Raw genomic sequence first — 24381 nt, 5'->3', positions numbered from 1 at the left:
GTAGAAACCCTCTCAAAAGCGGAGAAAAACAAATAGTGTTAAATGTATATAATAGTTAAGTGAGTTGAATCCAATGATATCTATTCAGAGCAAGTCAATCAGACCGCATGTTCCAGCTGGAAGGGACAACTGACGCTGTTGTGGACCGTCTCGTCATAAATCCTGCCGGCGATCTTTGTCCGGCAGCGATTGACCTTACATCTAAGATTAAAATAATTTAATTACAGTAATTATAAAGTATATGTTTCCTAAGCAAACGAATGCATAGTAGTGAGGTTAGGCCTACTACTTGAGTAACGGGAAATGTTTAACATGAAACAGAATTTACAACAATAGGCAGGAACACGTATACCTTATTTTATTTCATGGAGTACAGTTTCATAGAAAAGACTTTGCCGACAGACCTTCTACTGCCCACTACTATAGTCCCGACGGTGTTATTTCCGGCGTGACTCCGCCTCTTTGCTTACGTCTTAGAAAGTGAAGGCTCTATAAAGTCTAGATAGATAGTATGTTCGCCATTTTTGTTCTTACGTTGCCGAGCTACCATACGAGGAATCTATTTGCCACACCGTTAAACATTGTCATGTCGTAGCTCCTATGATAATAAATCAAACGCAATGTAATTCAGCAAATAATTGAGCGGCAAATAACGTCTTCGTGTGCTTTCTGCGAACGCCAACGAAAGAGCTAAAATGGCAGGCGATTATATTAAGTATTTATCGAGCCTTAAGAAGTGAATCAGCGAATCACAAGACGCAAATGTTTAAATGTAGCCGACCTGCAACGCGATTGGCTGCCGGAAATTAGAGCGACTGGACTATAATTGGTTGTCATAAATAAACGTCTTCCTTACTGTGACGGAAATCTTGTCTTCTCCTGTTAGTAATCAATCACAACCCTCGTTCAGAAGAATTGACAGGCTCCCGTCAAATCCACGTGGAGGCAGAGTTGCCGCATCTTTTCCGAATTCCAAGAATCCCGTCAGTTTCACTGCATAATTTCGAGGGTCACCAGGATTGTGGCAACTGTGCAATGTTGGGACGAGGGGACAGGATGGAATTGTCAGAGTTGTTTGTGTAGGAAGTCATAAATCTGTAAGTGGGTGTTCAAAGGAGCCACCGAACTGCACTCCTTGAAATAAAATAAGGTATACTGAGAATCTATGGCGCCAAACAGCGGCCAATGAAGCCTCACTTCACTCACGTGCTATTGTTTACATTAGGATTTTTCTTACAGCGGAAAGATTATAGTCTTCTTCTCTGCCGCTCAAATGATGTATTTTGTATACATTCCAGGCGTTTCCCTGGCTCTAGATAACTTCTCCGTGTCTTGTGCCCTGTCTGTTGCCTACATTCAGGGCAGTCCGCAAACTTATTGATTGCCCCTTGTATCTATTGTGACAATTTTTTAGAGTTTTGTACTGGTTTCTTATGCCAAAATTATTTATTTGGTAATATTTATTTTAATTTACAATTTATTTCACATTGTTATTCACAAATACAGGGACATCATTTTATTTTTACTAACATTTTTAATATTAACCTGTCTATACCTTTAGAGAACCGGAAACACCGCTTGCTCCCCCCCTCCAAGACTGGAGTTCGATGATACTGGCGTAAAACACAAATCAAGAAAAGTAGTTAATCCATTTACATAAACTAGGAAATATCACGATTTTGAGTTTGATAATTTTCATTAGGTTTTTCTTTAATCAAAGTACAGTACTGTATTAAGAATAAGTGTTTTTACTCACGAAGTGAGTTATCCATGCGAACGTATTCATTATGCAGTGTATATTATACTGTCTACAGCACATTAGCGTACAATATAGAGAAGAAGTTAAATTGAAAAATAATCATAATATGAATATTTAAACACAATTTTGAAAATGGTGGCCGTTCATTTCGAATCAGGCTTCAGTTCTTTTGTGCATATTATCGCACTATAGACTATTGCATCTAATTCCAATTGCCAGTTTCGTCCTTCGTACTAGTAACTCATGTTGGAATAATTCTGTACCTACTCTACGTACTGTAAATTCTATCTTCGCTTCTGCCCGACCCGAAAATATAAAATTACTCAGACATGCTATCTACTGTCCGTCCAAGTGGTTATGCCGCAGGATTGTAGAAAGGGAGGAAATCACGTGACAGTTAATTACTTAACGAGGCCCTTTTATTTAAGTTAAATTAAACAGCTGTATAATATTACGTAAACGTCCATTTCCTAAGAGAAATAAATGTTTTCAGGAAAGAGCTAAGACAGCCCAGCTTTTACAGAGGGGCGAGCAGAAGCAGGTGGGGGAAATCGGGATGCGACGTAGGCAAACGGACAGTACCTGTGCGAAAATATGATTCAATATTGAAAGCTCTTTCGTCACTGGAAAACGCGAACATATTTCTGGAACGTACTATACTCAGTAACTCAGTACTGCTTACTATCTGCGGTCTTGGTTCTGTGTGGAGTTGGAACTTCCTTAGTAGAAGGGATGGGAGTGAAGTACATTCAAAAACTCAGGTACAATAAAAATTGAAGTAAAAATAAAATGATGTCCCTGTATATGTTAATGAGATTCTGGTATACAGGTGTTAAGTTAACTTGCTGTCATATCGGTAGAAGTAGTAATAACTAATTTTCTAGTACAGCAAGTAATATGGTACGTCCATGTATGATAATGCTGTAAAGGACGTTGAAGTGTAAGTGTGATTTCCAGAATAGATGATGTATCAAACCTTTACCTTTTTGTATTCGTTACTGTAGAAATTCAGGAACATTAGCAAAAACATAACACTGATGCAAAGGAAGTACACTGATACTGCTTTTGGCTGATTGCAGTCAAACAGCAACAGGCTGGATGTGTATATAAATACCACACAAAACTGCACCTGCAGACGAAATACAGAAAATCATAAAAATATCCAACTATACTTTCAGAGGTTGTGTATTATGGTTAGGGACCGGATTTTTATGTAATATCAAGGTGTGAAATATGTACATATTTATGTAAGAAAAATAAGCTGAATATGTACCAAAATATGTAAAATAATGAAAATATTTAATATCAATATCTGGCAGGTATAGGATAGGTAAGACTCTCCAGTTGTGATTTCATAGAGTACCCGACTATTTTACCGCACACTTGACACATTACTATTTTTCCATCTGTAGTGAAAACAACGTCCTTCGTAATCCATGATTTTATTTTTGTCGTTATGGTTGAAGATACAGGGGCCATTTCAGTTAGTTAAAAACAGTAGATAAACTCACTTGCACTTTATACTGTAAGTACTAAAACTAGAGAACTGAGTGAAATGAATGACACAACAGTACTGCAAGCACTGTTTCGTTTTACTGGATTAGGAGAAAATAAGAGAAGATGTGGGACACATGCATTTTAGCTGCTTCCTGTAATAAACAAAGTACCTACTAAAATCAAACTATAGGCATTTACAAACTGTTGTTTGAAAAGTGACATTCCTGTCTCAGAAGGGTACGATTATTCCAGCCGAGAACCATACTTTATAATTGCTGGGAAAATCCCATTTCCGTATAGATCTACTAAATTTAAAGTAGACAGGTCAAGCAATAACCTGAAAAGCTGTTTATTTTAATCTTTCAACATATTTTCAGTTTGATCCTTTACTTCAGCTTCTTTTCAATAGTCGGCTACTTTATTGTGGCTCATGCCAGACTTGACATGGGTTTTCCCTGGAAGGATTAGGAAGAGAGCGGGTAAGGTTGCAAATTGCATGGGAACGGCTTGTTAAGACGTTTGCAGAACAATTATAGTTCGAGACAAATCATGTCGTCCTCGTCCCACTCCACCGCATGAAGGCAACGCTACTTTCTGAGTGATTTTTACAATACAATGTAGTTGTATGAGAAAGGTTGCCTTTTGTTCACTCATATTTACAGTATGGGGTGAGTGCCTCTATTACTTCCTGGAACTAAGAATGTTATGTTTCGTCCCGAAATGTATCCTTTGTTGCGTATGTAAAAAGGCTCTTTAAATCTGTGTATTTCAAATTGTAAACTTCTCCAGCAGAAGCTTTTATTTTCTTTTTTTCTTTTTAAAGACGTAAAAATGAATAAAACCCTTAAATATGTAGATTTATGTAATATCAAGCCATAATATGTAATGTGGGTTAAATATGTAAAAATATGTAGTATCAAATTTTAATATGTTAATGGTAATTACAAGATTCGCAAAGATTTGTTATTTATATACGGTTGAAAGGAATATAATATGTAATTACATAAAAATCCGGTCCCTAATTATGATCGACGTTTGTGACAACTATCTCAGTCTGCCGGCCATAACGAGTACAGAAATGCACACGCCGGACAGCCAGCTGTTTATGATAAATATGGAATTTTATGGAAACTTTGAGACAACATAAATAAAATATCGGTATTATAAAAATACTGTACCATTACAGTGCAGTTTTGCAAAGGCTTTGGAATAATATTGCTCTGAATTTTCAATGCAAAATATACTGTATTTGCAATTTTAAAAACATCATCGTGCAAAAAATGTTCTACAATACAAGTTTGTCAAGAGTCCATGTTGAATCTTGCGTACACTACTTTTAACACTTGAATATAATTAATTGATTAACTAGTGGACTTACTCGTGTTAATTGTGTAAGATTTGTCCGGCTTACAGCTGTTTCAGTGCTTCACGCACCATCATCAGAGCCTACTAGATCACTGCGTCATCTCGAACTTCTCTGCCTGTTATGTGGGTGTGTTTGATTGTTGAAAGGTGTTGAAGAGTGGAGTCAAATAGTGTGTGTGTGTGTGTGTGTGTGTACTGAAACTGATCTGTGTGTTGAGAATTTGATCGGGGTGTGTTTTAATGTGTTTGTATATTTCGTATTGTTCTAGTGTGTTGAGTTTTTGGTTCTTGGGTTGTATGTGTAGGATTTCCTTGTCCGTATTTATGTTATTGTATGTATGGTTAGCATAGGTTATGTGTTCGGCATATGTAGATGTGTTGTGTCCTCTGGTTATTGCTTTAATGTGTTCTTTGTAGCGTGTTTGGAATGATCTGCCTGTCTGTCCTATGTAGAAATTATCGTAACTATTACATGTGAGTTTGTATACACCTGTGTGGTTATATTTATTTGTTTGTGTTTTTTGTGTGTTGAGATGTCTTTGTAATGTGTTATCTGTTCTGTATGTTTTGTTGTATTTCTGTTTTCTGAATGAAGATGCGATCTTATGTGTGCTTTTGTTTTCATATGTTAGTGTGATGTATTTCTTGTGTTCTTGTGTTTGTGTTGTGTTTTGCGTGTTTTTGTGTTTGTTAAGTTTTTGTTTTGTCTTCCTTATGATGTTGTCTATTATGTTTGGATTGTATCCGTTTTCTTGTGCTATGTATTTGATTGTGTTCACTTCTTCATTGTAGTGTTGTTGGTTCATGGGTATGTTGAGTAATCTGTGTACCATTGTCCTGAATGCAGCATGTTTGTGTTGTATGGGGTGATTACATGTGTTGTGTATGTGTGTGGTGGTGGTTGTTGGTTTTCTGTATATTTTGAAGGTGTGTTTGTTGTCGATTTTTGTTATGGTGATGTCTAGGAAATTTATGGAGTTGTTGTTTTCAAGTTCTAGTGTGTATTGAAGTTTTGGGTGTAATTTGTTTATGTATTGGTGTAGTTTGTGTATTTGTCTTTTGTTTCCTTTGTATAGTATGAGTATGTCATCTACGTATCTGTGCCAGTATATTATGTTGTATGTATATTTGTTATGTTCATTGTTGAGTATGTATGTATGTATAACATACAGAACAGAAAACACACTGCAAAGACATCTCAACACACAAAAAACACAAACAAATAAATACGACCACACAGGTGTATACAAACTCACATGTAATAGTTGCGATAATTTTTACATAGAACAGACAGGCAGATCATTCCAAACACGCTACAAAGAACACATTAAAGCAATAACCAGAGGACGCAATACATCTACATACGCCGATCACATAACCAATGCTAACAATACATACAATAACATAAATACGGACAAGGAAATCCTACACATACAACCCAAGAATCAAAAACTCAACACACTGGAACAATACGAAATATACAAACACACTAAAACACACCCCGATCAAATTCTCAGCAGACAGATCAATTTCAGTACACACACACTATTTGACTCCACTCTTCAACACCTTTCAACAATCAAACACACCCACATAACAGGCAGAGAAGTTCGAGATGACGCCGTGGTCTAGTAGGCTCTGATGATGGTGCGTGAAGCACTGAAACAGCTGCAAGCCGCACAAATCTTACATAATTAACACGCGTATGTCCACTAGTTAATCAATTAATTTGTCAAGAGCATTAGAATATCTCGAAAATTGAAAAAGCTCTTCCCATTCTTGTATCGTAATATACTATTAAACACAATATAATTATGTGTGATAATTCAAAAGCTTTCTCTTGATATTCCCTTCGTGAGAAATTGAAAACCGCGTAAAATTTAGGTAATTGTTTCTCTGAAGAATATTTATAGGAAGTGTTGCAAATATGGAATACTATTTTGTTTTTTCGTTTTTGAACCTACATGTTATGAATACTGAACGTAAAGTATCGTCCTGTGCATTGCTGAATGTCCCTGTATATGGTACACCGGACATAGAAGTTCGTGAGATATTATAAAACGTTTTTAAAAAATGATTTTCTCAAAATCTAACATATTTCCTTCATAAAAATGGAGATAGAAATATGGAATACTATTAACAAGCATTCAGCATCTTCATTGGAAGGTGTTTTCCCAACCGTAATACTGAATCCTTATGAATCGTCTCTAACTTATTTTATAGCTTCTTGCATTGTCTTTTCATTGGACTGTTTTGTAAGTTTGTCGGAGGGTGAGGTGTTCCCTACCCCTAAAGGTGCCAACACTAGTAACGAAACAGAAATCCAGAATATAAAGATGGAATACTAATAATCAGAGTTTGCCAATTCATAGGTTTTCCTGCTAGATCCGGCGTTTTTCAGTGTTAGTTTAGCGGGTAAAATTAATGAAATTTGTATTCCTCATATAGGGATTTAGAGGGTTTTTTTAAAACTCACAGCGGTAAAATCATTTTATTTTTACATTGACAGTATAGCAATCCAGCGTTTCTGCAATGTAGCTTAGTGCGTTTTCAAGAATTCAATTGGCAACACTGCTATAGTAAGGTACACGTACCAAATAACGCCACCTTAACACTTCAGTCACTTTTGCTCTGGAAATAAGCTATGTACAAACATGAAAATTAAGAAATAGAAACTCTAATCTTATCTTTACAAAATAGCACAATGAAAATGGATATATTATATACCGAACAAGAATTAGAACTCAAATAGGAAAACTCTGTAAACTGGCGTTATTAGGAACAGGTTGTCCAATTAACGCCACCTATTTTCTAGTAACCTATACACTTATAATTGTTAATGAATTATTTTTCCTAAGCAACACAAATTGAACTAAGCGACTAAATTTGAGTTTCTGTTAATAAAAGATACAAAATCACTCAATACTAATGAAAGAATCTTGATCTGAAACTGAAACACCAGATGGATTAGGAAAATATGTTTTCCAATGACTCCTTACTTTAAAAAAAAGAGACAATGTGACACAGTAGAAAGTTATTAAACACAAAAGCATTTACCTTAGTTTAATATGAATGTTTTCCAATAAGTAAAACAAAAAAAATTAAGTTATGTAAAATAAAAAAAAAATTAAGAGTTCGATAAGCGATTGAACCAATATCATCACTGCACATTCTGAACATTTGTGAGTTGAAAGATAAGTGATTTTCCTGATGTTTTCACACTGATGCTGTACTGTCAGCCTTAGTACTAACATAACCTAAAATTTTGTCTGTAGACCTTTAACGCCACATGGCGTTAAAGCGCTACTGAGTACTTGATACCATGACATGCCTGTTTCTCTAACATTTTCAAATTTTATAGATAGCAAATACTTTCTATACATAGAAGAATGTTTAAGGATCACGAAAATATATAGTTTAATATAGTTATTATTTTCTCAACACACAAAATAAAATATTGCCTCTTACCTTGATATAAGAACAGCCATTCACTATCAACACACAACAGGAAAATTATGGAATATCATGTCACTCGTAAATGTCAGCGGACAGCTAGTAACTCATTTCATCACTAGATTGCAAGCGAATGCAGGCTACAGTAGTGCGCTACCGAAAACTTGTGTCGTTAACAAATTTTAATAGGGTGGCGTTAAAGGTAGGCCTATACATGGCGTTATTTGGCTCAGGGACCTTATTTCATATTTGTCATACACTGATGTAAGTCATAACCTTCAAAACATATCTTAATTTAAAAAACCAAATCAATTAAACATACAGTGTTATAAACGTAGATTATTTCTCTTTAAGAATATATATAATTCATATTTCTAACATTGAAGAATAACAATGTATATTGAAGAAAAGAACCTACCGCCAAAATTTTCACTTTCCTCGAAAACGCAATAATGATAAACGTTTCAACAGTTCTGCTTCTAACTGCAAAGTGCAAACTAACACATTCCCGCTAAAGAGAGTATCAGTGCGTAGTAACACAGTCTAGTATATACAGTCACGTAGCTCAATACGTAGTAAATATGCATCCATAGATAGTTGCTAACCACTAGGATCGCTACTATCGCCTCATTACAGACAATGCGAAATAGTACCTGTACAGTCTATTGTTTCTAGTACCCTCATAAACTCAAGCTTCGTGACTGTATATACTAGACTGTGATAGTAATTTGGAAGGCTTCCGCTAGAATACAACTCGTCTCAGATTATATTTCATATTTGTAACGCTTCCTGTACATACTTACCAGTTGTATCCTTGTCATATACTTTTTCCACCACAAATACTTCTGAAATCTGGGTCCCATCGCTGCCAACATGTAGTACGCGTACATGAACACGTGAACAAATGAGTTGAGGAAGGAGAAAATGACGGCTTGTTGACCTATGAAGAAAGAAAGTCATATCTTACCTTACTGATAATGAAACGATGACCACGAGTGTATTTTCGGCGTATTTTCTACTATTCCAACAGATGATAGGTACTGATAATAAGTGTCTTTTCAGCGTGTTCTCGACTAGCTCAATAGATGGCAGGCACGGCTACTTTTGCGTCTACGCAATATTTATTGACTTTTTTTTTTGCAGAGCTTTGGTTTGGAAATTTTAACCTCAAAGCAACACACATTAAAACAGAGGAAATGAGCTCATTTTATTAGCATGTTAAAACTAACATGATCAAAATTTATTTTATTTTAAGGGGAGAGGATGGTATTTTTTAAAACTTTTTTCTTATTTCGTTTAAAAGATTAATTTTTTGTATGTAGAGAGCTCATAGGTGTAGCAACTCAACCAAAAATAAATATTTTGAAAAAAAATTATTTGGGGGCCCAGATTAAAAAAAATATACCCAATGCAGAATTTTACTAAAACCGATATATCTAAACCATTTTTAAAGATAGATTCGTCCAGTTTTTTGCATAGTACTTGCAAAAGCATGTTCTACAAACTGTCTGTAACAGAATGTTGATATTAGTCCCTACGTTTGTAAAATAAACAATTAAAATTTAGTAACACTTTTCTGAATTCCTTTCTTGAAAACAAACGGACGTAGTTTTAAAATGAAATCAATTAACAAAATTCTGTTACAGAGAAAAGTTTCCTAATAGTCTAAAGAATGTGTATTCTAAATTTCATGCATGTATCTTTAATACACTGGTCAAAAAATGTTAAGCATAATTAGGCATATAACGGTTTTTATTAATTAAAATAAAATAGATAAATTATAATTGGGTTTCTTGGTTCCACAGAATAAACGTAAAAGTAGAAATACACTATTTGTTAACAATGAACTCAATATGAAATGAAAAAGTTGCATTGTTTGGAAACAACGGAAAAGATAAGGGAAGTTGAAATTCGTACATCAAAGAAAAGGAAATGGTGCTTTCAGTGCCCTGTTTAATAACGTGTTGGTCCTCCACGAACCCTGAAGCACTCTTGTATGCGACGGGGCATACTCAGTACCAACGCATCTAAGCTCTCCTGAGGCAAATTGTCCCATTCTTCCAAGGCAGCATTCCTGAGTTCTTGAATCGTTAATGGGTGATGTGGACGATTGTAAATGGCTCTCCTGAGAAAGCTCCATGCATGCTCTATGCAGTTCATATCCGGTGAGCATGCTGGCCAATCCATTCTTCGGATCCCATGCTCTACCAGATACCGCTGCACACTATGAGCACGATGAGGCCGAGCATTATCGTCCTGTAGAGTGAACCCTTCTCCTACAGTCTCTGCAAAACCACTTACTATGGGTTGGAGGATGTTCTCATACACGGCAGCAGTCATGTTTTCCTCTATTGAAACCAGTGGTGTGCGGCGGCCAAACATGACACCTGCCCAAAACAAGATTGAACCACCAAACTGTTGGTGACGTTTCACGGTCATTGAGGGATGATTTCGTTCCCCTGTTCGTCTCCATACGCGAATAGAGTTGTAGTCAGGGTGTAGGCCCATTCTCACTTCGTCTGAGAATAAAGTTCTGGCCCATTGGTCTCGTGTCCAATTCTCATGTGCTCTAGCCCATCTTGCACGAGCACCCTTGTGATGTGGACGGAGTGCTGGAGTCTTGAGTGGTCTTTGAGCATACAACCCTATGTCATGAAGTCTATTGCGCACAGTTTGGCTACTTACAACAACACAGTGGCTTCGCGCAGGTCATGGCGCAGAGTCGTAGATGAGGTTATAGGGTTCCTACGTGCAGATAACCTTACATACCGGTCCTGAACTGCTGTTGTTTTGCGTGGACGGCCCTCGCGAGGTCGATCTGCTATTGACTGGGTTTCCTGGAACTTTCTCCACAGTCTGGAGACAATACTCTGATTCACATGAAGGATGTTAGCAACATCAACTTGTCTCATGTTTTGTTCCATCAAAGTGATGATTTTGATGCGGTCTGCCATTGTAAGGGTGTTCGGAGCCATTGTACTGCACTATGAAGCACTATGAAGCAAAACGGCACTGATTGAACTTTGCTCGAATTACAGACTTTGTTTACTGCACTATGAAGCACTATGAAGCAAAACGACACTGATTGAACTTTGCTCGAATTACAGACTTTGCTTACTAGCCGTGATTTGGACGTTACCTAGTGATGCAGAATAAAACAAATGAAAGAGTTTGAATTGGTATACATAATACGTGCCACATAAAACCAAAAGAAACATAAATATCAGGTATTATTGGGTAAACTGGAAATATGCTTAACTTTTTTTGATCAGTGTAGTTTAGAAATTATATCCATTTTTGTCTGGCAATGTAGCAAAAAATGAAGTTACCGTAAACCGATAAAAGGGGGCAAGTGATTTAAAAATCCATAGCGCAGAAAGTTTAAACATGGCGTCTCAACTGCCGATAAGGGCACAAATACCCACAAAATATCATGCTATGCATTCGACTCATATCACAGAGAATTTTAAAGATTTTTTTGAAAATTTACTCATTTTTCACCAAAAAATACCACCCTCTCCCCTTAAATAGATGTTGTTCATTGTGCAGTTTGTGAAATTTATCTGGGGTATGGCTCCCAGTAGAATGTTTGAAGTTGGATTAATGTTTATTTTGAAATCAATCTCACAATCTCACTTTCAAAACTTGCTCCTGCCATTTTGGATTGCTGCTTTCAAGGCTTACAATAATAATCAATATCGCATACGCTTAGTTGGAAATCGACAGTTGGAATAACAGTGAATAGCAGTACTTTAATGTACTGTATGTTATTAAGATACAGTTACGTCACATTTAATTAGCGTATTTTACATAGTATGGTCGAATAACACATCTTTTACAAAATTCTGACTTAGCCTTCATCCAAGCTTATTACCCAGTTTTCTATGGCACAAATTATCTGCGATACTCTTGACTACACACTAAAATTTAGCGCATGGTATGATACCCACGGCAAATGCATACATGTTAAGGTATATGTACAACTTTACATACAAACAATTTTGTTTTGTATAATTTTGCTCTGTAAAATTTTTATACAATTGAGAATGGTACCAAAAAGATAATGAAGTGAACAGATTCCTTGAAATTATGTCTAAATTGTTTTTAAAAATTATTTCGTTTATAATTTTGACATGCAACTTGAAACATGATAGCTCATAAAGTTTTTAAGATAGAACCACCGTTTTTTCACTGTTTTATAGCTAAAACTATTCTTTAGTGCCTGATATAGAGCTATTTTTTATTTTTATTTACATTAATTAAATATTACCGTATATGTAACTTACAATAATATTTTATGTTGCATAAATCATGTAAAAATCCATAGATAATTATTAATTATATTAATGTTATTTTACTCATTGTCAGGCACTGGGGGACATTTCAAGCTTCAAAATGGCACCAATATCTTCTTGATATCACCATATTTGGCTGAGATATCATGTTTGAAAAATTAAATACTCTACTATTTACTGGAAATGAGACACAAACTTTCAGAGCCTAGAAGACTCCATCATCATATGTGACCCCTTAAGCAGTTTCATGTCGGTCCAGTTTCAGCTTCTTTCTGCCTCTCAAATACCTCCGCCTTGTTTTAACTTCAGGTGTTAAATGTTTTTTTTTTGGCATTTTTGTCCCTATTTCCATTGATGCAACAAATCCTGCGATAGTGTTTGTCCCAGGGTTTATGCCCATCCTCCTCAGAATTGTAATTTCTACTTTTGGACTCTTATTAAAATGATGTACAACATCATTGACACACAAATTTACAGTTTTATGACTAACAGTAAAAGATTATAAATTACTTCATTATGTAAAAACGTTTTTTCAGTCAAATGATGATGCCCAGATATCTATGCATTTATTTCGGGACTAGAAAGAAGTTTATTTTACAAGCAATGCTGGACGAGGGATTGACTGCTACGAAGATCACTCGAAAAGTAATGCACTCCAAAAGTAAGTGACCGTGGCTGATGACGCAGCATTTTGGAAAATGGGACTTATCTGAAAAACCATAAGGCATAAATCGAAAATTCTTATGTCAAATTAAAGGGGAGAAAATTCTCTATGAAAATAGTTATATTTTGAAAATCCTAATTTTTCTTCATTTTTTGCGTTTTGTGGGTGTACATATACCTTAATTAATTTTATGCTCGACCATGCCGAAATGTAGTAATTATACACCTGGTAGCAGTCCTTTAATGCATGTACTCATTAAAGTACAGGTGTTCAGCCAATGATAAGTCAGCTTACAGGTGTTCAGCCAATGACAAGTCAGCTTTCTACCGTTATAAAACCGCAAGTATCGATTATTCTCGGATATGCAATCGAAAGAGAATTAGCGAAAAGTCACGGAGGCTGGAAATCCAATACTGTCGCAGAAAGTTATGTTCTGTTACTATAATAATTAGCGATAATTGTAAATAATATCCAAATAAATTCAATTTGTCATCTCGTTTTTCAATGTCTAATTTAATTTCAATGTTATATGAAAGTTAATATTTAGTTTACTCTGTAGGTTCTTATAGGCTACCAAGGTCAATGTGGACATCTGTTCCTCTGAAAAAATCAATACTTTCGCGTCTGTGTATATCTCACAATTTACGAGGTATTGCTTAAGGTCAGTTAGATACAAATAAAATGAATAATTTCAAGTTAGAAATATGGTCGAGCATAAAAAGTCGTATGAAACTCGCCTATAATGGTAATTAAGACGCTCGTATGAAAATTATGAAACGAGCGCAAGCGAGTTTCATAAACATCCATACTCGCTTCTTAATTACTATCATTATAGGCTCGTTGCATAATGTACTATTGTGAGTTACAACTTACCAGGTAAATATTTCATTATAAACCAGACGATAAGTGATACAGATGTGTGATGAAAGACGTGCAGAAATGAAATCTGTCTCTTTTTCTTCCTGAGGACGAAAAAGACCTGCGTGGAAAAGAAACATAACTGAATCGGTGTTGGCAAAACCGAACTGACCATCATTTGGAAATAATGAACAAAAATTGATTTTTGAATTCATTATATGAAGAAGGTTTTATTTCCTTTGCATTAATATTTCTGGTTCAAATGAAGTCAGAAGTCAATTTTTCCCCATTATTATCAAATGATGATGAGCTCGTTTTTTACAGCCACCCATTCAATTTTATAACATACTAGCCGTACCCGTGCGCTCCGCTGCACCCGTTAGAATTAAATATAAAGTAATTACATAATTAAAATAGGGCGTTTGATCCAGGGAACAGTTTTTACAACAGCGTAAGATAATCTGCTTCGCTCATTACCCAATTTTTTTTGCATTGCATTTATTGCATATATATTTTATGTATTTTAACACGATTCAATTGAACATAGTTAAAATTTGAATTATAAAATAATGGATTGCTAAGCTAACGTACTATTACTGCATACTAAATCAATACACTCTCGTTGTTCGTTAATTCTCTGAGATAAAAATGTATGTATACATAAAAATTACTTTAGGAAATACATGAAACGAATGTACACAATAGCCTATCAAATGTTCTGTGCATAAGAAGCTATTTTAATCTTACCTGTCCTCGATTTACTCAGACGTTACTGTAATAATGTCCATCTAGAGAAACTACACTTTCCAATGGTGAAATAATAATTAATTATACAAATCGGTTAATTTAGCTTCTGATATTACTTCATACAAACACAGAAACATTCTCTGTAGGCTATGTTTAATAGCTTTCGAGTGTTGATGTCCAAGGCCCCTGTTTCGATTGTTGTTGTCCAAGGTCCCTTATAGACGAAGTCATTTGTTCTTAATTCATTGAACCGTCTTAGATGGCAGTTATTTTAATTTTAAAACTCATTTATTTCATTAAATATCAGTCCTATCAAAATTTTATAAAGAATAAAACTTATCGGAAATAATGTTTAAAGAAACTTTTGTTATGTAACATTTTTCACAAAAATCAATAATAAGCGAGATATTTCGATTTATTTAATACAGGCCCCCTTACAACCCCCCTTTTAAAAAAAGTATTTTGAATGCCATATAGCCTAATATCTAAGTTACAACGAACTTAATTTATATTCCAATTTTCATATAAATCGGTTCAGCCATTATCGCGTGAAAAGGTAACAAACATACAGACAGACATACAAACAAAAATTTCAAAAATGCGATTTTCGGTTTCAGGGTGGTTAATTATATATGTTAGGACCAATTATTTTTGGAAAATCGAAAATTACCAGAAAAATTTCGGCTACAGATTTATTATTAGTATAGATTACTTAAAACTCAAATTTATTATATGCAATTTACATGTAGGTGACTGAAAAAAATAGAGCATTATCTTACTCATTGGTTCCAGTGGTTCCCAAAGTGTGGGTCGCGACCCTCTGGACTTCGTGTAAAGAACTGAGGGGGATCCTGAGATAGTTTACAAAATAAAACAAGAAGCTCCTTATTGAGATCCATTTAATTTGTATTTTGAAACATAATAATAATAATAATAATAATAATAATAATAATAATAATAATAATAATAATAATAGTAATAATAATAATAATAATAATACTTACTTACTTAGTGGCTTTTAAGGAACCCGGAGGTTCATTACCGCCCTCACATAAGCCCGCCATTGGTTCCTATCCTGAGCAAGATTAATCCATTTTCTAATATCATAGCCTATCCCACTTCCCTCAAATCCATTTTAATATTATCCTCCCATCTACGTCTCGGCCTCCCCAAAGGTCTTTTTTCCTCCGACCTCCCAACTAACACTCTATATGCATTTCTGGATTCGCCCATACGTGCTACATGCCCTGCCCATCTCAAACGTCTGGATTTAATGTTCCTAATTACGTCAGGTGAAAGTATATGATTATGTCTCGTGACCAGAATATTGTACGAAATGGAAATATAAAAATTGGAGATTTATCCTTCGAAGAGGTGGAAAAATTCAAATATCTTGGAGCAACAGTAACAAATATAAATGACACTCGGGAGGAAATTAAACACAGAATAAATATGGGAAATTCCTGTTATTATTCGGTTGAGAAGCTCTTATCATCCAGTCTGCTGTCAAAAAATTTGAAAGTTAGAATTTATAAAACAGTTATATTACCGGTTCTTCTGTATGGTTATGAAACTTGGACTCTCACTCTGAGAGAGGAACATAGGTTAAGGGTGTTTGAGAATAAGATTCTTAGGAAAATATTTGGGGCTAAGCGGGATGAAGTTACAGGAGAATTGAGAAAGTTACACAACGCAGAACTGCACGAATTGTATTCTTCACCTGACATAATTAGGAACATTAAATCCAGACGTTTGAGATGGGCAGGGCATGTAGCACGTATGGGCGAATCCAGAAATGCATATACAGTGTTAGTTGGGAGACCGGAGGGAAAAAGACCTTTAGGGAGGCCGAGACGTAGATGGGAGGATAATATTAAAATGGATTTGAGGGAGGTGGGATATGATGATGTTGACTGGATTAATCTTGCACAGGATAGGGACCGATGGCGGGCTTATGTGAGGGCGGCAATGAACCTTCGAGTTCCTTAAAAGCCATTTGTATGTAAGTAATTACGTCAGGTGAAGAATACAATGCGTGTTGTGTAACTTTCTCCATTCTCCTGTAACTTCATCCCTCTTAGCCTCAAATATTTTCCTAAGTACCTTATTCTCAAAACCCTTAACCTATGTTGCTCTCTCAAAGTGGGAGTCCAAGTTTCACAACCATAAAAAACAACCGGTAATATAACTGTTTTATAAATTCTAACTTTCAGATCTTTTGACAGCAGACTGGATGATAAAAGCTTTTCAACCGAATAATAATAGGCATTTCCCATATTTATTCTCTGTTTAATTTCCTCCCGAGTATCATTTATATTTGTTACTGTTGCTCCAAGATATTTTAACTTCTCCACCTCTTCAAAAGATAAATTTCCAATTCTTATATTTCCATTTCGTATAATATTCCCGTCACGAGACATAATCATATACTTTCTCTTTTCGGGATTTATTTCCAAAGCTATGTCTTTACTTGCTTCCAATAAAATTCCCGTGTTTTCCCTAATCGTTTGTGCATTTTCTCCTAACATATTCACGTCATCTGCATAGACAAGCAGCTGATGTAACCCATTCAATTCCAAACCTTCTCTGTTATCCTGAACTTTCCTAATGGCATACTCTAGAGCAAAGTTAAAAAGTAAAGGTGATAGTGCATCTCCTTGCTTTAGCCGGCAGTGAATTGGAAACGCATCTGACAGAAACTGACCTATACGAACTCTGCTGTACGTTTCACTAAGACACATTTTAATTAATCGAACTAGTTTCTTTGGAATACCTAATTCAATAAGAATATTATATAAAACTTCTCTCTTAACCGAGTCATATGCCTTTTTGAAATCTATGATTAACTGATGTACTGTACACTTATACTCCCATTTTTTCTCCATTATCTGTCGAATACAAAATATCTGGTCAGTAGTTGATCTATTACGCCTAAAACCACACTGATGATCCCCAATAATTTCGTCTACATATGGAGTTAATCTTCTCAAAAGAATATTGGACAAAATTTTGTACGACGTCAACAAAAGTGATATTCCTCGAAAGTTACTACAGTTAGTCTGGTCCCCCATCTTAAAAATAGGTACGATTATGGACTCCTTCCATTGTTCTGGTACAATTTCCTTTTCCCAAATAGCAAGTACAAGCTTATAAATTTCGTTAAATAATGCACTTGCACCCTCTTGTATTAATTCTGCTGGAATTTGATCGATACCTGGAGACTTATAATTTTTCAGATTTTCTATCGCAATTTCGACTTCAGAAAGTGTGGGTTCGGGTATAAATGGCTCAGCAGTTTGTATTTCAATTTCGTCCCGATCATTTCTATTTGGCCTATGTATATTTAGTAGTTCAAAATAATTTTTCCTTCTGTTCAGGATTGAATGAGAGTCTGCAAGCAAGTCACCATTCTCATCCTTGATCACGTTAATAATAATAATAATAATAATAATAATAATAATAATAATAATAATAATAATAATAGTAATAATAATAATGTTTTATTTTCGCTGGCAGAGTTAAGGCCATAAGGCCTTCTCTTCCACTCAACCGGCCTTAATTAACACAATACATATTTAAATTACAAATATTTACACTACACTTAAAAGGTTCTCCAGCTATATTCTTCAGTTAAGTTTTTAAGTTTTAAAGTTTTAAAGACTAGTAGATTACATATTTATTTAAATTTAGATAAACCTATAAGGTAAAGTAGTAACTTAATTTATGAGCTAATTTATTTCAATCAATTACAATTAATTTGAGATTTGAGATAGCTAGTAAAATGATGAAAATTAATTTAATATAAGCTTACTAGAACTATGTTACAGGGAGAAAAAACAATATATATATATATATATATATATATATATATATATATATATATATACTATATTTCTATAATTAGAATATTAATGTAATTGCCATTAGAGGTTTTGTAAATCTATTTAGAGACATTAATGATAATAATAATAAGAATGGACAGATGTTAGTTTCATTATATGTAATAAATATTAATCAGCAATTAATTTGTTAAGTAAGAATTTATGTAATTTTGACCTAAATGAAGTTATTGTCCAACAACCCCTTACATCACTCGGAAGCGAGTTCCAATTTCTAGCAACTGAAACTGTATAAGATGAAGAATATAAAGATGTCTTGTGGTAGGGTGTGCTCGTAATGAGTAAATTGTTATGATGAGATCTTGTACTTGGATGATGATACGTGGATAAATTTTGAAAACGAGAAGCCAACTAGATTGGGGTAGTGGTGCGCAGAATTTGAAATAAGAGAACAAGAGAATGCAGGGCTCGTCGATCGCTTAGCCTTAGCCAAGACAGAGTTTGGAAAGACGGGGAAACATGATCATACTCACGAATATTACAAATATAACGGACGCACGCATTATGCACACGTTGTAGCCTGCTGCTCAAATTTGCATTTAGGTTACTTAATATAATATCGCAGTAGTCAAAGTGTGGCATCACGAGTGTTTGTACAAGGATTAATTTTAATTTATCAGGAAGATAGTGCTTCAGTCGCTTTAATGAGTGAATAATAGAAAATATTTTTTTGGAAGTGTGATTCACTTGTTCATTCCATTCCAGGTGACAATCCATATAAATGCCTAGCATATAACCATGTGATAAATGCGCCTGTTTTCCAGAAAGTACATCCTCAAATTTGGATTCTGTATTCGATCGATACACACACAGTGATAACTAGAGACGAGAATTGCATGCAAATACATGTTTTTATAGGAACATTGGACATTGCTGAAACTTAGTACTTATTCATTTCATTACTTTCCGGTTCCAAATATTTGTATTTTTCCCTTGCATATTTGCATGTTTTGGCCCTTTTGGGGATAAAACATGCATAATGCATATTTAAGGAGTTTTTAGCTTAATCATACTTATAATACTTTAGGCCTATATTCAGTTTAAATGTAATTTTTTTTATGGTTTTGAATGGACACCTCAGTTTTTTCGATTTTTATGTCCCTTATTTTAGCGTCATTAATCAGGACTGAAAAAGGAAAAGGAAAAGGAAAGAAAAACTAAATAACAGAAAAATGAAATAAAATGTTTAGATTTTCACAATAAGATGATAGAGGACCTTTCCCTGGACGGAAGTTCACTTTTACAACAGTTTATCAACGACCTTCTACAGACTGCGTGTCATAAATGGATTTATTACGTTGGATATTTTGAGAATAGTAGGGAGGAAATATAGAGGATTTAAGGAAACTGCCCACAAATAATTAAGGTCAAAAACACCCTTTTTTTGGGAGGTTGTAAATACTCTCGCTCTCTCTCTCTCTCTCTCTCTCTCTCCCTTTTCCAGTACTAGTAGCAATTTAGATTCTTCTAAAATTGGAATCATTCTCTAAACTGTCTTTGCAATGTGTGAACCTCCTAACAAGGGAAGGGTTTCGGCTCGAACATAAATTTTTGGTTAAAATTTGTACATAGGCTTAACTCACAAAGGTGATGAAGACCGTAAAATCATTCATTTGTGTAACTCTTCGTTTGGTTGGTATTGGTAAATACACTTCTTTAAAAATGTAACCTACATGAGGATTCTTTATAAAATGCATGAAACAGCATGGAGCAGAGCAATAAGCACAACACGCAGAAGCAACACCTGAACAATCTTCTGAACCACACTCCAGTGCTGAAAAATCAAATGCCACCTGAATTACATTTTTGAAGTCCGAGACTTGTTCAGGATTCACGTAACCAGCTGACAGCCAGGAATACTGAAGCATAGGGCGGTACACTGGAGCAGACATCTGGTTATGAATAGCTAACAGATTGCATTTTCATTATAAACACTCTCAACTGAGGCCCTTTGCGTCCTTACTGGTTTGACTCCTATAACCATTAAGTTACAAGAGATAGCTAAAAGCTATACGACAAAAAAAAGGATTACTAGACAGTAACATTGAAAGAGCTTTGGAACTCAGGGAATGGCCCCATCCAGCAGATTTTCCTGCTGTTACAGACACAAAGCTAAATGAAGATTACGCTTATGAAATCTACACTGACGGAAGTAAATCCACTGAAGGAGTAGGTTCAGGAGTAGCAGTATTTTTCGACGGCGATCTCGTACAACAATCTAAATTCAGACTTCATGGTGAAAGCTTAAATAACCAGGCTGAACAGTTCGCAATCCTAAAAGCACTTCATATAGTTAATGATCTACAACTACAGCACAACACCCCTAAGACTGCATCACTGTATTCAGACAGTAAGATCACCCTAGACTCCCTCGAAAACAGCAGGAACCACAATCCATTAATAGAAGACATCAGAAAAAAACTGACTTCCTTAAGAGAAACAGGCTGGAACATAACCTTCAGCTGGGTTAAGGCTCATATAGGGATATTCGGGAACGAGCTTGCGACCGCCTTGCCAAGAAACCTACAAGGGAAGACACAATACATTACAGCAAGATCCCCATGAGTGCCGTAACAAAGACTCTGAGAGAAGAAAGCCTTGCGAAGTGGGAATATCAGTGGCAGCAAGCAAGAAACGGAGCGGAAACAAGAAGATATTTTCCACAAGTTTCACAGAGACTAGCACTGAACATACCTCTTTCAGCTGGACTTACAACCATGCTAACTGGTCATGGAAGAATCAATGCATATTATTATAGATTTCACATTCTACAATACTCAACATGCAGCTGCAATAACGGTGACGAAACGGTAGACCATATTTTACTCGAGTGCACGAAGTACAACACTGCCCGAAACAAATTGGAAAGGCTCATAAATTCCAAAGGAGGAAGGTGGCCACCAAACAGACCTGATCTCATTTCCAAATACTTCAAGGAATATTGTAAATTCATACGAGAGGTAGATTTAGAAAGTAGACAAAGTGTGTAGCAATACGGAAACACAAATATGGACAATAGTAAATATAATTATCAAGACCATATAGAATTATGACACTCAGTCTCATCTCTGATTGTAAGAAAATAGCAATCTTCTAAGCGCAAATAGACATGTAGTATTACTTATGTAATGGAGCATGTTGTTCAGTAAAGACAAAAAAAAAAAAAAAAAAAAAAACACTCTATTTCCCAAGTTAAGTTCTGGATTCTCAGCAAGGGTCCTTATGTAATCTGTTATCCTCCGAGCATATATTTTGTATTGTCTAAGGAAATATATATTCAGAGGCTGGATATATTTAGCTTTTTTAGGTGGAATGATCATACATTGTATGTCCTAGCCTTGGAATGATTCATTTATTAAGTTGCGTCCTTGTGCGCATTCAATGACTCACACAACAATGTACACTTTTCATTAGCTGCAATATTTTCAGACAGAACGTTGGAGAAAAATGTCCTTAAATGGGCTTCAGACATTTTACCACTCGCACTAGCTTCTAGGCTAAGCTAGGCTTACGGGTAAGGTGTCCCATCCCCTTAACTTGTACAGTGCTCTAACAGACAAACCACACATTACACAAACGAATGCTTTTGGGAGCTTTACAGAGATGTAAAGATGGGCCTGTATACAAATTTTGGATACGAAATTCCTCTTCGAGCCGAAACCCTTCCATTGTAAGTGGTTAATGTGTTTGTTTGTTCTGTGTTAATGTGGCTTAATATGCCTCCCGTTAAAGGTTCCAAAAGTGTACTCTTTGCACAGTGAATTAAAGGAAAGAATCTTATTAGATCAGATGGGGATGTCGTATTCTACGATTGTTACAGTAAAGAGGTAAGCACTGCTATTCTGTTTCCGAATATTTTCTATGCTAGTTGTTCTTTGTAAAACATCACAAAACTTCTTTAGAATAATTAATTAAATTACGATGTCCGTTTTTAAATAATTTCCAGGTAACCGTAAGGTCTATTATAATTTCAGATAAAATGTAAGCTTACTAAAAATTTCAAGTCTATCAGCATGTCTCATCTGCTTCACATATTGCAAGATTACAAAAAAATATTGACTGACAAGCGCAGGAACCTCACAGAAACCAATTTAGAAATGTTGTTAGTTGTTAACTGTGCAAAAAAAAACTTTAGTGAAAAAAAACAAAAATGAAAGTGCATATTTTAATGTATTTTTCGCTTGACCTTACATGTTTCATAGTTTTATAGTGCATGATTGCAAGCATATTTTGGGATTTTATGGTGCATGAAATTCTCGTCTCTAGTGATAACATTTTCAAGTTCAAGGAGATTCCTTGCTTTTGTTTTGGTGGCAGTCATTGATGGGAAACTTAATTTGCATAAATAAGAGTTTGCAAATTTAATATTATGAAAGTATTAAAGAGCTTCTTTTGCAAGGCGAGGTATTGTTTTTGATGTTATTTTGATCCAAAACTGGTGTATACTGTGGGAGAAAAGTCTACTGGCAATATTTTGTCAGTAGTTATAGATATTTCAATGGATTTTCCAGTCATATATATATAAATATATATATATATATATATATACAGTATATATCTATATATATAATTTTAACTGGTAATGGAAATTACGAGAAAACGGCTGAACGGATTTTAATGAGTGACCCCACATTTTCATGCCTGGCATCCAAAGTTTTTCGGAAAAGTAGTAGTTTTCAGTGAAATGTCAATTTTCCTACATAATTTTCCTATTTTCCAAAATCCATCTGTTGTCAGTTTTGAGAACTAATTTTATTCAATCACGGCTGAATTGATTGAATTTCAGAACAAAACACACACTACAATAAACAATAGGCTATTTCACGAAGGCCATGAGCTGCAGGATTGCCGACATATTTAGAGCTCAATTCAATTTGTTATTAAAAACTGATTCTGCAGTGTATAATTTTCTGAGTACAGCTGTGTATTGGATATTCAAATCTACGAAACTTGAGGTGGTTTGATGATATTATTACCATTAGAAATTAAATATTATAGTTAATATCATGATGCGTCTATTTTTCATTAATTGTACACAATATTGATGCTATATTGATGACATGAAAGTGAAACGTTTTGAGGTTATGTAAGTAAATGTAGAGAATATCTTAATTTAGATCTTCATTTCTATAATTTACTGAGTGACTGCTATATATAACTACAAAACTTAAGTAAGATAATAATATTGTTATTAAAATCAAATATTTTTATACTTATTAAACCAGTGGGTTTGGGTCTTTTTCATATACTTAATGGCGGTGTAGTGTAGATATTGATATGTGTCATTGTCTTCAGTATTGGCTAGAGAGAGCGCAAAAATTACAGTTCCTAAGGAAAGATCAAAAGGTATTACTTACTGATAAAATAAGAGGCCTAAAAAGTTTTTTAGTCTCCAGATCATTTCAGCAAGATCTCTTAGTAGGATAAAATGATTTTACGCTTTACATTTCAAGTTCTACATGCAGCAGCTATACGAAAATGCTATTGTTCGAAAGCTTAGCAAACCTGACTTTTTTTTTTTAACTTTTGCCTACAATCCACAATGACCTGAAATAGCTACTGCTATCGTCCTGACATTGATACTTGCGTTTTCGCGTTAAAACTCTAAAACTGAAGTTGGATAGGTTGAAGAAAAAGTATTTGGGCTAAAAAAATCCACTCAGAGGGAGTATGTTTCATTATTATGGAAGCAAATAACTATCAAAAAAACAAGTATTGTTCATTGAAAATAAATCTGAAACATTTTTATTTGAACGTCTAACGAACTTAGTTTGCAGCAGCATTTGCTGCACAAGCCACTAGTATATATATATATATATATATATATATATATATATATATATA

The 24381-nt window shown here is 34.8% G+C and overlaps 1 protein-coding gene across 1 annotated transcript in view; it reads right to left on the bottom strand.

Moving 5' to 3' along the window:
* Positions 1 to 1426: 1426 nt before the first annotated feature.
* LOC138715916 (very long chain fatty acid elongase AAEL008004-like) overlaps positions 1427 to 24381 on the bottom strand; it is a 56807-nt gene continuing 33852 nt past the window's right edge. The window contains exons 6-8 of the mRNA XM_069848939.1: positions 13907 to 14012; positions 8878 to 9014; positions 1427 to 2888 (exon numbers count right to left, since the gene is read on the bottom strand). Coding sequence (XP_069705040.1) covers positions 2730 to 2888; positions 8878 to 9014; positions 13907 to 14012 — 402 coding nt within the window. The 3' untranslated portion in view covers positions 1427 to 2729. The remainder of the gene's footprint in view (positions 2889 to 8877; positions 9015 to 13906; positions 14013 to 24381) is intronic.

The sequence above is a fragment of the Periplaneta americana genome, chromosome 2, assembly GCF_040183065.1.
Source record: "Periplaneta americana isolate PAMFEO1 chromosome 2, P.americana_PAMFEO1_priV1, whole genome shotgun sequence".
Lineage (NCBI taxonomy): Eukaryota > Metazoa > Arthropoda > Insecta > Blattodea > Blattidae > Periplaneta > Periplaneta americana.
The sequence above is the reverse complement of the archived record's forward strand: the minus strand, read 5'-3'. Positions and strand labels throughout refer to the sequence as shown.